At 36.4% G+C, this 10,896-nt stretch overlaps 4 protein-coding genes across 5 annotated transcripts; all 4 read left to right on the top strand.

Annotated features, from left to right (window-relative positions):
* On the top strand, positions 1 to 1,210 carry LOC145218349 (nucleoporin NUP35-like). The gene has a single exon (XM_080085759.1). The coding sequence runs from the start codon at positions 1 to 3 to the stop codon at positions 931 to 933; it is 933 nt and encodes a 310-aa protein (XP_079941885.1). The 3' UTR covers positions 934 to 1,210.
* A 13-nt stretch (positions 1,211 to 1,223) lies between these two features.
* On the top strand, positions 1,224 to 2,562 carry LOC145218330 (uncharacterized). Its single transcript, XM_080085742.1, has one exon. It carries the CDS (start codon positions 1,224 to 1,226, stop codon positions 2,280 to 2,282), a length of 1,059 nt encoding a protein of 352 aa, XP_079941868.1. The 3' UTR covers positions 2,283 to 2,562.
* Positions 2,563 to 2,618: 56 nt separating this feature from the next.
* LOC145218255 (serine/threonine-protein kinase Nek8-like) lies at positions 2,619 to 8,128 on the top strand. Of its 2 annotated transcripts, XM_080085666.1 has the most exons (17): positions 2,619 to 2,686; positions 2,864 to 2,987; positions 3,225 to 3,309; positions 3,469 to 3,521; positions 3,812 to 3,988; positions 4,117 to 4,248; positions 4,428 to 4,636; positions 5,014 to 5,110; positions 5,201 to 5,290; positions 5,532 to 5,707; positions 5,905 to 6,019; positions 6,213 to 6,330; positions 6,486 to 6,645; positions 6,882 to 7,027; positions 7,305 to 7,419; positions 7,565 to 7,785; positions 7,899 to 8,128. In XM_080085666.1, exons 1-17 carry the CDS (start codon positions 2,640 to 2,642, stop codon positions 7,988 to 7,990), a joined length of 2,157 nt encoding a protein of 718 aa, XP_079941792.1. In that variant the 5' UTR covers positions 2,619 to 2,639; the 3' UTR covers positions 7,991 to 8,128. The 2 variants fall into 2 exon arrangements, with proteins under 2 accessions (XP_079941792.1, XP_079941800.1); XM_080085674.1 differs by lacking the exon at positions 3,812 to 3,988.
* A 1,356-nt stretch (positions 8,129 to 9,484) lies between these two features.
* LOC145218341 (aurora kinase C-like) lies at positions 9,485 to 10,824 on the top strand. The gene has a single exon (XM_080085753.1). The coding sequence runs from the start codon at positions 9,566 to 9,568 to the stop codon at positions 10,529 to 10,531; it is 966 nt and encodes a 321-aa protein (XP_079941879.1). The 5' UTR covers positions 9,485 to 9,565; the 3' UTR covers positions 10,532 to 10,824.
* Positions 10,825 to 10,896: the final 72 nt, after the last annotated feature.

Raw genomic sequence — 10,896 nt, 5'->3', positions numbered from 1 at the left:
ATGGATTCGGCTGAACCAATGCATCTTGGATCTCCATTGGCAACAAATATTACAACTTCACCAAGCAATCCATCAGGTCATGGCCACCAGTTTCTGCCTGGTTTCCTAATGGGAAACCTTTCACAAGTGAGTTCACCAGCTCCTTTGAACCAGTCACTTACAGGAAGCAAGCATCAACCATCTACTTCTCCACTGTTTGGCCAAAAAACTATGCAGAGATCAACATCTCAACGACCTGATGAGCATTACAGGTTACTTAGCACTGGCAGTGATGCACATATCAAGGAAAAAGGAGGTGCACCACCACTTGCAACACTAATGGATGATATCGCGATGCTGGAAAAGCATGCAAGCCAACGAGAACGATTTGGTTCGGACATGAAACTTTTTTCACCTACAAGAAATGTTTCACCCTCAAGATTGAATGAACAAAGCAGACATTCTGTTTTAATGACATCTCCGTCACATGAAGGCATGTCATCAGAAAGCTTTGTATCCCCACAGGCAATCACAAGCACTTGGGTGACTGTGTTTGGTTTTCCTCCTCAGCAGACGTCACTCATTTTAAAGCAGTTTTCCCAGTTTGGTACAATTTTGTCTTATCATGTAGCAGGTAACGGTGGAAATTGGATACACATCCATTATGAAACACTTCTGCAAGCTAAAAAGGCACTCAGCAGAAATGGTAAAGTTTTATGTGACAATATGATGTTGGGAGTTATGGCTTGCAATTCTATACCGAATGGAGAGGGTCAATCACTTTTAGAAGAAAGCTCAATATCTGTTACTTCTCCTCACAACATGAGTCAGAGAACTATGCCAATTCGAAATCTGTCAGCTTCTGTCTATTCCTCAAGTCCACAAGTGAACAATTCCACACCACAGAAAACGAACACCATGATCACCAAAGCAATGGATTTTTTGTTCGGATAAAATATGTGTTTCCAAATAGACACTGCCACCATTGGTTAGGTGTAACATCACATAATAACTACTTTTCTATAGTATATATTGCTATAAATAATGTTTAATTTTCAACATGAGTTATTTTCGATGATTGATTACAGATAATATTGTAAGAAGAGAAGCCATGACTTTTTTATGTGTATGTACATTGACATTAAAGTATAAAGGTTAATGCTCAATCCAACTCTTTCCTTAAACGTCCATGCAAACTTTGTTTACATTAGGTTATAATTTTATCCTTTAGGTTGCCAGGTATCATGGTTGTAATGACAGCTGTTGAAACTGATGTAGAATGTGTTAGCTATACATCAAAGGAAGAAAGCCATAAAGATACAGAAAATGACCCAAGTCACTCCACTACACTGTACAACTTTGGATATGCACCTGTTGAGGTCATAGAGCGATTTCAATGGTTCTGCTTTAAGTATAGCACACTGGCTGAAGCAATAGATGCGCTTCTTGAGCGTGATAAATTTCTAATCCACAAATACCGTTTCATGACACCCCCAGTGTTGTACCAAATGATGGCCAAACCAACAGAAAATGACTTACAGGTAGTAATTAAAAAATCTATGATGACGCTTCACAAGTACACCAAAGAAGGAAGATACAAATCAGTTGCTGATGCAATTGAAGAACTGTTAATATCTCCGGAATTATTAGACATTGCTCTACCTGGACAAGGAAATTATAGCAAGGATGGGGAGAATTTGTACACCATGGTTAGTCCTGCAGAAGAAGAGGCCTTGAGCAAAATTGCAGACGCTTTGTTTAATAAAGTTGTTTCAATGGCACCAACCGGTTCAAAGAAGACCAAACAGCGCAAAGTAAACTCCCCGAAAAAGGACAAAACCTTGGATGTGGCTGTCAAATCAAATGCAAGTAGCACAAAGCAAGCAAAAGCTGGAAAATTATTTATTTCAGACCCTGATTACAACCCAGATTTGAAGCAAGATGATTTTGTTTGGACCAACAAGAAACAATTAATCACAAGTTTGTCTGCACACAAAGATATCCACGATTCCAATAGAATTAACCCAGAACATTTATTACTGAATGCACCTGACCATGAATTGAACATTCCACTGCATCGTTTTACAGATGAGTATGTTAGACCAATGCCAAAGCGCTTGCTGCTGCATAGCTGTGCTATGTTAGAAGCAAAACATGATCCACAAAGTGATTTTATGTTGAATAGTCTTCAGCTACTTCCAAATAAAATGGATTTTGAAATTCTGCATTCCATGGCTCACAATAAGCTAGTTAGTTCAATGGATTGTGAAAGCTCATCTACAGTTACACAAATTGTCAGGTAGCACAATTTTGCACTGTGGCTGTGGGTATGTCAGCATTTATTTGTTAGTGTAATTTTTACAACCCTTTTCAGAGTTACACAGAGAATTACAAATCCTTTTCGGACTACACAGAGAATGGTTTTTTAACAAGGCATGTTTTATTGACCGAGTGCTGTTATGTGGTGTATCAAACATGTGGTCAAAACTTTTATATGTTCAATGTATTTCATGCATACTACTAGCAATACTATATCCATGTTAAACATGGTCCACTTCAAAATTACTTGGTGCTTGCAGAAAATATGTTTGCTTAAAAATAGTTATGCTTTGTGGCATCAAGGTTCTGTGAACTGATTGTTACCTAAAAGACTTTAAATTATGGAAAAGTACGAAAAAGTGAAGGTTGTTGGAAAGGGAGCATTTGGGTAGGTTTTTCATTTTTAGCCATTTATTCGTTAATCGTACATAATGTTTTTGTTTAAGACATAAATTTGTATATTATAATAAAAATAATTGTACAAAATCTGTGCATGTTTGTCCGAAAAACATATAAAACAGTGTCTTCCAAATTTCATAAAAAATATTTTGCTTTTGATTTGTAGCCTTGTTAATTTGGCAATGAGGCTCTCAGACAAAAAGCTGCTTATTTTAAAAGAAATTTCAATGGAAGATTTAACAGCTGAGGAACGGGCAAGTTCATTGAACGAGGTTCAGATTTTAAAAAAGGTGATGAAAAGTAATTTGTGTCGAAACACATTATTTCTATTTATGGCCTGTGTTCCATGTAACACTTCATAAAATAATATAGTAAGTTTTGTCATGATCCACTGTTTTGCTCTCCTTAATGTTTCAACGCTTGCAAGTATTCCCAGCTTGGTAATTGTTAAGTGCTATTGTGTCTCTATGTGTTTTTTCACCAAGTAAAATAAACTTAACTTATTCAGCTGTTACTTGACCTCACAGGTATTGAACCATCCCAATATAATCCATTACTATGAGAACTTTCTGGAAGGCAATAAACTCGTGATCGCAATGGAATATGCACAAGGTTGGTAAATTATAAACAATTGGTTTGCTCAGGGTGCTCCACCATTTTTGTTGTTATACAAATTTGATTGCCAACAGAATACACTTACGTGTTTTTCATTTTGTCTCTGTGGCAAATAAATATATTTCCCATTTATTACAAAACCTGCCTTTGTTTCAGGTGGCACCTTACATGACTACTTAAAGCAACAAAAATCGCATCTAAAAGAAACTGTAAGTAGAACATTGAGAAGCCGGAACAAAACTAACAACCTGTATTTTGGGTGTTTTTTACCTGGGGAAAAAATCGTCAAAGTTAAAACTCTGCTATGTGGCAATATAATCTTAATTTAAATTTGTATATTTTGGTGTGTTATGTATTCTATAAATATTCTAAATCTAGTCCTAACTTAGGTAGGTCTGAGTGAGCCCTTGTATTGACATCATTTCTCACACCCCTGGTTAAGAAACCTCTAATTTAGAGCATCCAGTTGGTGTTCATTAACATGTACTTGTTATTTCAGAAAGTCTTGAGCTTTTTCATGCAAATAGTTGAAGCGTTGCAGCATATTCATTCCAAAAACATTTTACATCGCGATCTAAAAACTCAAAACATTTTGCTGGATCGAAAGTGCACTGTGTGCAAAATATCGGATTTTGGGATTTCAAAAATTTTGAATACCAAAACCAAGGCTTTCAGTGTAAGCCAAGATTAATTTGACATAATAAAAAAACACTATCATTAGTTTTGTTCTTTGAAGTAAATTATGAAATAAAATCTAAATATTTATATCTTTCTTTTAACCAGTTTCTTTTATTATTTCTATAGATTGTAGGTACACCATGTTATATTTCACCCGAGCAATGTAGGGGTGATCCATACAACCAGAAAAGTGATATATGGGCACTTGGTTGCACACTTTATGAACTGCTGATGCTTAAAAAAGCTTTTGAGGCACAGGTAAAAAAATATCTCAAATATATTTGTTTTTTTTATGTTCTATGTTTTTGAGAGTTTTGCAGAATAAAACTATTTGCATTAGTATTCAACTTAAATATTAAATGTATGGTTTCTGTGGGGCAAACTCAATTACTTAGCCCTAAATACCAAATCCTTACTACGAAATGTTTCTTCTGTAGAATTTGCCAGCACTTGTGATAAAGATCGTCAAGTGTGGTTACAACACAGACTTTCCCAAGATGTACAGCTCAAGTATTACTGATTTGCTAAAACTTATGTTAAATGGGGAACCTTCTAATCGACCATCTGCTCATCAACTTATGTGCTATCCTGTCCTCATGTACTCCCAATTAGATATATACTGCAATATTGGAGCTGTAGAAGTAAAGTAAGTACTTTGGATGTATAGATGTTTAGACATATATTTAACACAATGATGTCTGCTGTTGTTGCTTGTATTGAAAGCTTTGGTTTGTGTTAATAGTGTAAGTAAATTGAACTGTTAGGTCAGGAAGGCCAATTTGCTATTTCTCATAAGTAACTGGTATCAGCGCAAATGTTTGATATCAGTATAATGTAAAAAACAGACGCAGTCATGGAGGTAAGGAATCCATGCAAATTCACTTGTTAGTGCAGATGTTCTTTGGGGCATCGAATGTAACCATGTAGTTTTTAGTTGATCTGTACTGATTTGAAACCTGTCCAATTGTTTCTTGTCAACGCTTAGTGCTCAATTTAAATAGCAATCCAAATTTTCATTCATAGAAATGCCAAATCATCTGTACCACTTGGTGTGCGTCGTAAGACTGGTAGTTCCCTTCATCACACATCATCTACGATGTCTGTTGAATCTATTTCCTCTGTGAGTCTTCTGTTTAGCATCATTGTTAAGGAGTAATTTAATGGCAGAAATTGTCAACATTTTTAAAATTGATCTTTTAATTTCATTTAGAACAAGAATCCTTATCACTACTGTGTGTACAACTGGGGTGGAGGAATTTCATCACCAATTAAGCTTCCATTGCCACACTCTGATACACAGGTTGAGAATGAGCATATGCATAAACCTTTTGTAAAAAGCAGTATCTTTAGAATAAACATAAAAAATGACCTGTGAGCTAATGGTATGCAAGAACAAAAGTTCTGACTTTGCAGACATGCATTGTGTGAAATGGCTTTGAAAATGATTATTTTTTCCGAAAATGTTTTGAATTATTGTTTCATGTTAATTGGTCTTGTACTGTATACTGTTATGTATTAGCAGTACATCCTCTTGTGTTAAGGTTGTTCAAGCAACAATTGGCAGAACGAAAAAAGCTTGTGTGACAAATAATGGAAGGCTTATTATGTGGGAGGCCACTGCAGGTTCAGCACTACCAGGGGCTTTGGGTGACTCGCAAAATATTCCATCATTTGTGCCCAGGTTTATGGAGGGTCATTCTGGTGTGAGCATTAAACAGTAAGTTGATGAAATCATTTTTTGCACCTCTATTCCATTTTGAACACTATTTTGTGAGCTGGGAGTAGGGAGAGGTTATGCTAGTATGAAGCCCAACTTCAAACCTTTTAATTGCCTGCCTAAACTTTGAATTTAGACTTTCAAATAACTAGTTCTTTGCACAATTAGTTCCATGATTCATTTGTGTGGCTTTATAGAGTTGTTTGTGGAGATTTGCACACAGCATGTCTGACCGACAGGGGAATACTGATGACATTTGGAAGTGGAAGCAATGGTTGTCTCGGTCATGGAACATTGCAGGATATAGAAAAGGTTTTTAAGGATAAAGTCATAGAGTGCACCTTATTTGCAAAACTTGCTTTGGGTTCAGTTAGTCTTATTATTGAAATAAAACATATTAGTTCCTGTCCAAGTGTTGCTGCATTTTATTGCTTGGGCCTTCTATATTTACAATGAAAACCAGGTGTTTAAAAAAGCAAAAATTCTAATCTTAACATTGTTTTAGCCAACTATTGTTGAAAAACTGCTTGGCTGTGAATTGCTTCAAATTGCAACTGGTTCGTATCACATGTTGGCAGTAACAAGTGACAATGAAGTTTTTGCCTGGGGAAGAGGTGACAATGGTAAGGCAATGTGTTTTTGATGTGTATTTTTGTAGATAGAAATAAGGCAATACATGAACAGTGCCAAGATTTATTCTTTTTAGGCCGTTATGTCTGTATGATCAATTTTAACACATTACTGTTTGCCCAAAAGTGTTTTTTGTTGGCTATTTCAGGTCGACTTGGGTTAAGTTCTGATGATATTCAAAGTGTTCCGACCCGAGTCCCAATCCCAGAACAAATAGAACCACTATCTGTTCATTGTGGGTCGGATTATTCAATGATTCTAACACGAAATAAAATGCTTCTTGCATGTGGAAGTAACGTCCATAACAGGTAGGTCAAAACTACAGCCATTTGTGTAGTTGAGCAACCAGCCTGTTGTGAAAGTCAATACCAACAGTAATGGTCAATACAGTAGATAAACTGTTATTTGTTTTCATATAAATTTTTAGGCTAACAGTAAAGTAAATTAATTTACATGTAAAGTCAACAGACTAAATATTTGTGTTCTGCCCTTTCTTGACATAAAAAATACAACAGAATTTATGGAGTTCTCATGCACAATTTAGATTAGGTTTGGATGTTGTTCACAACAATCAGATAACAAAGCAAACTGATGAAGCGTCTTGTTTTGTTCCACTTCGCTCAGAGCCACTTTCTCTTGGAAATATTTACAAGGTTGCACTGGGCATGCAACATTCTGCAGTTATAACAGGTAAGCTACAAGTTTTCATTGCCATCTTTAACAAAAAATTTTGCACAAGCCTTATGTTGTCACAGTGTATGTTAAAAACGTTTGTTGAAGTAACTGACTGCTATCATGTAACAAAATGTTGATTTTGCGCTTTTTAGCAATGGAAAAAAATCTCCTTCTTTGTACTTTTTTTGTAGTAAATCATTAATTCTAGTTTGCTTGACACTAATATAAATAACAATTTGTATGGTTTAAATGATAACCTTGGGGCTTACATATCTTGACTGTTGCTTTGCAGAAGACAGGCGGTTGTTTATGTTTGGAAACAATGCACATGGGCAACTTGGTTTAAGTCCAAGTAAGACCACTGTGTCTCGTATTCCTAATGAAGTAAAAATTGACTCCAGTCCTGGGTAAGTTTACACATAATATTGGCACTGTCCTTTGCACCTACAGTGGTGGTCAATAGTACTGGATGTTAAACAATGAAAGGAGCATAACTTATATTGATTACAACATATACCTTTTGTAAACAAATCTAAAATCTGTTTCATACAGATTTCAGTTTGTCAGTTGTGGGGGTACATTTACTGTGGCTGCAACTAGTGATGCAAAGTTGTATTCGTGGGGTAAACCATCTCGAGGTCAGTTGGGTCGCCCTAGTTCATCATCCAAAACCACCTTTGAACCCCAAGAAGTTACACCTCATAATCTTCCAGTGGATATGTCAATTGTGTCTCTCTCGGCAAGTCATGGCAACACACTACTTGTTGTGTCAGGTATGTTGAATAATTTTTTCTTTCGGACTTTTCAAGCGCATATGCCTTGGTAATAATTTATCGTTTAGGCTTTTTAATGATTATGTAATCAGATGTTTTTATTTATGGTCTAGGTTCTGAACCTAGCATTGAAACAAAATTTCGAAATAGTTGGGACACCAATACCTGGAGGGAAGAAGGAAAGAAGGCTTCTTCTCCAAGATAATAATGAAATTCATATGCTGAAAAACCTTTTTTGTCTTATTGTTTGCTTTACTGTGCCTGTGGTGCTTACCTGTTCGCAATTTGCACTTAAGACGCGTTGTGCCTTTTTACAACAATAAACGTTATGTTGGCCGAAAAAGAGTGATAAAGATTGAAAATCATGGTGTAAAAATCCCGATTGAATTTTTTTGCCTCCATTTGATGGAGCATGGAGGTACAATTATGACCAGGGAGTCGAACCGCTTGTCATACGGGTTTAGGTTCGGTTCGGGTTCACTTGGTTTTGTTTTTAAGGGATCGAGTTGAGTTTATTTCGCTTGGTGAAAGAAAACAATCACCAAGCCGGGTTCAGGTCCGGTTTTTAAAAATGTATATTTTCGGGTTCGGGTTTTGTTCCGGTTTGGGCAAATTATCCGGTCCGAACCGGTTTGCGGTTTTTAAACCGGTTCAAATTTTTATTCGTTTCAATTTAATTCTACCCATCATCTACCTGGCTTTATCAAACGCAAAAAAAATTTTGCCCGTGCACTGTTATTTTTGACACGCTCAAAAAGTCTCGCGTATTCTTCAGTGCGCTGTTTTGAACAAAAAATCATAAAATATATATATTTTTTTCATTTTTTTACTGGTTTGGTTCCGGTTCAGGTCCAACGCCAAAGAATATATAGGGTTCAACTCCGGTTCGGGTTTTCAGAACATCGTAATTAGCGGTTCGGGTTCGGTTCGGGTTTAATGAAATTAACCGCTCAAACCGCTTCGCGGGTTCGGGTTCAGTTCCGGTTCGACTCCCTGATTATAACTGCCAAACTTACGTCACATAAAACAATCAATCATGCAACTTAACACGGATTAACGATTAAGTTCTTTTTCATAAAAAGGTCTCTTGGTGGTCTCGAAAATGTACACGTGTGCACATAGAACGCCTTTAATCTATTGATCAGTAGACGGGGCTTAAAATTTTTACAAGAAGAAATAAATTTGACTAAATGTGTTGCTTTTTTGTACTTCGGGTTCCAAGACTCTAAGGCTCGTTATTGTGAGTCGCACTAAAATGTATTTGCTGACTCTTGCCATAAAGCACCAATGATAAATATATTTGATGATACAGCACCCCGAAATAATTTAAACTTGCTACGTTAGCGCCACCATGCGTCCACAATAATGACGTCACATTTCTGCGCATTTTTGAAATGAGATTCGCTTCCATCGTTCTTTGTAGTTGTTTGTTGTTAGCGTTTGGACAGTCGTTTTATTCGTCTTAGTTTTAAATTTTAGTGTGTTTTAATCTTAGAATGTTTGCAAATACACATTGCAGTTTTAGGATCCTTATTATTAAGCTGACGGCATGAAAATGTTATTAGTTTAATTACTTTAATATTCCAAAATGGAATAGTTAAACTTATTGTTTTCTAAATGATCCATAATCACTATGAATGGTTTGTCATTCAAATTTAAAAACCCTACAATGTTTTGTACTGTTTTGCAAACAAAAAATACATAAACAAATTTATGTTTTAGGTTATGTTGATTTTACATTTATTTCTGCAAGTTCTGTACATTTAAAGCTATTTTTGAGATGAATCCACCAACTGTCTCCTCTTCTACAAAGATGAATTCCAGTTCTGCAAAAGTGCCGATGGGTGAAGTGAACAAGAAGTCACAACAGGAAGACAAACAACCCACAAAGTCTGGAGCCCAAAATAAACCCCAGAAAAAGGAGTGGTCATTAAAAAACTTTGATATTGGCAAACCCCTGGGCCGAGGCAAATTCGGAAGTGTGTATTTGGCTCGAGAACGGGAAAGCAAATTCATTGTGGCTCTTAAAGTTCTGTTCAAATCACAGCTGGTAAAAAGCAATGTTGAGCACCAACTGCGTCGAGAAATTGAAATTCAATCCCATTTACGACATCCCCATATTTTGAGGCTCTATGGGTATTTTCATGATGAAACAAGGGTGTACTTGATTTTAGAGTATGCCCCAAGAGGCGAAATGTTCAAAGAACTAATGAAGCAAGGTAGGTTTAACGAAGAACTGACAGCAACATACATTGCCGAGCTAGCAGATGCACTGAAGTACTGTCATAGCAAAAAAGTCATACATCGAGACATCAAACCTGAGAACTTGCTCATGGGTCTCCGTGGAGAACTAAAAATTGCTGATTTCGGTTGGTCAGTCCATGCTCCATCTTCAAAGCGACAAACTCTCTGTGGCACTCTGGATTATTTGCCACCTGAGATGGTTGAAGGAAAAAATCATGATGAAGGTGTCGATTTATGGACTCTTGGCATCTTGTGCTATGAGTTTTTGGTTGGCAAGCCTCCATTCGAGTCACAGTCAAACCAAGACACATACAAGCGAATCACCCAACTTCAATACACATTTCCACCTCATGTCTCAGATGGTGCCAAGGACCTGATTCGAAAGCTGTTGCAAAGAAACCCTCGGCACCGATTACCGCTTGATGATGTCATGGCACATGAATGGATCAAAGCCAATGCAAAAGTTCACAAGTTTGGTCCAGATGGCCGACCTTTATATTGATATACCACTGCTCCTTGTATAAATTATGCTGGAATTTGGACTGGCTATGAGTTTGAGGTGCCATTTTATTTTGTTTTCTTCTTACACATGCCAGATCTTTTGTGTACATACATATGTTTCATTGTTCTTTATTCACTGCATTTTTTTATCTGCCCCTTGCTCTGCATATGTATTCTCATTTTCTCAAAAGCAAAAAAAAATGTAATAGTATGTGTGATCTGGGTTCTGGCTTAACATTTTCTTTTCCTGATTGATTTTTTTGGTCGCAAAATATACAAACTTTTTTGTGAAAACTTTGGTTATTTCAAATAGGAAATTAGGCAAGAGGGAAAACATGATTGCTTAAGTATTTTAATGTATAAAAA

This window comes from Phallusia mammillata, chromosome 1 (assembly GCF_965637545.1).
Source record: "Phallusia mammillata chromosome 1, kaPhaMamm4.hap1.1, whole genome shotgun sequence".
Classification (NCBI taxonomy): domain Eukaryota; kingdom Metazoa; phylum Chordata; class Ascidiacea; order Phlebobranchia; family Ascidiidae; genus Phallusia; species Phallusia mammillata.
The sequence above is the reverse complement of the archived record's forward strand: the minus strand, read 5'-3'. Positions and strand labels throughout refer to the sequence as shown.

What these genes read in the sequence shown, in the direction of transcription:
- LOC145218349 (XM_080085759.1), top strand. Translation starts at nt 1, where the DNA reads ATGGATTCGGCTGAACCAATGCATCTTGGATCTCCATTGGCAACAAAT.
- LOC145218330 (XM_080085742.1), top strand. Translation starts at nt 1,224, where the DNA reads ATGGTTGTAATGACAGCTGTTGAAACTGATGTAGAATGTGTTAGCTAT.
- LOC145218255 (XM_080085666.1), top strand. Translation starts at nt 2,640, where the DNA reads ATGGAAAAGTACGAAAAAGTGAAGGTTGTTGGAAAGGGAGCATTTGG. An exon ending in CGCAATGGAATATGCACAAG is followed by an intron (nt 3,310 to 3,468) that starts GTTGGTAAATTA and finishes CCTTTGTTTCAG; the next exon opens with GTGGCACCTTACATGACTAC. An exon ending in CCAAAACCAAGGCTTTCAGT is followed by an intron (nt 3,989 to 4,116) that starts GTAAGCCAAGAT and finishes TTATTTCTATAG; the next exon opens with ATTGTAGGTACACCATGTTA.
- LOC145218341 (XM_080085753.1), top strand. Translation starts at nt 9,566, where the DNA reads ATGAATCCACCAACTGTCTCCTCTTCTACAAAGATGAATTCCAGTTCT.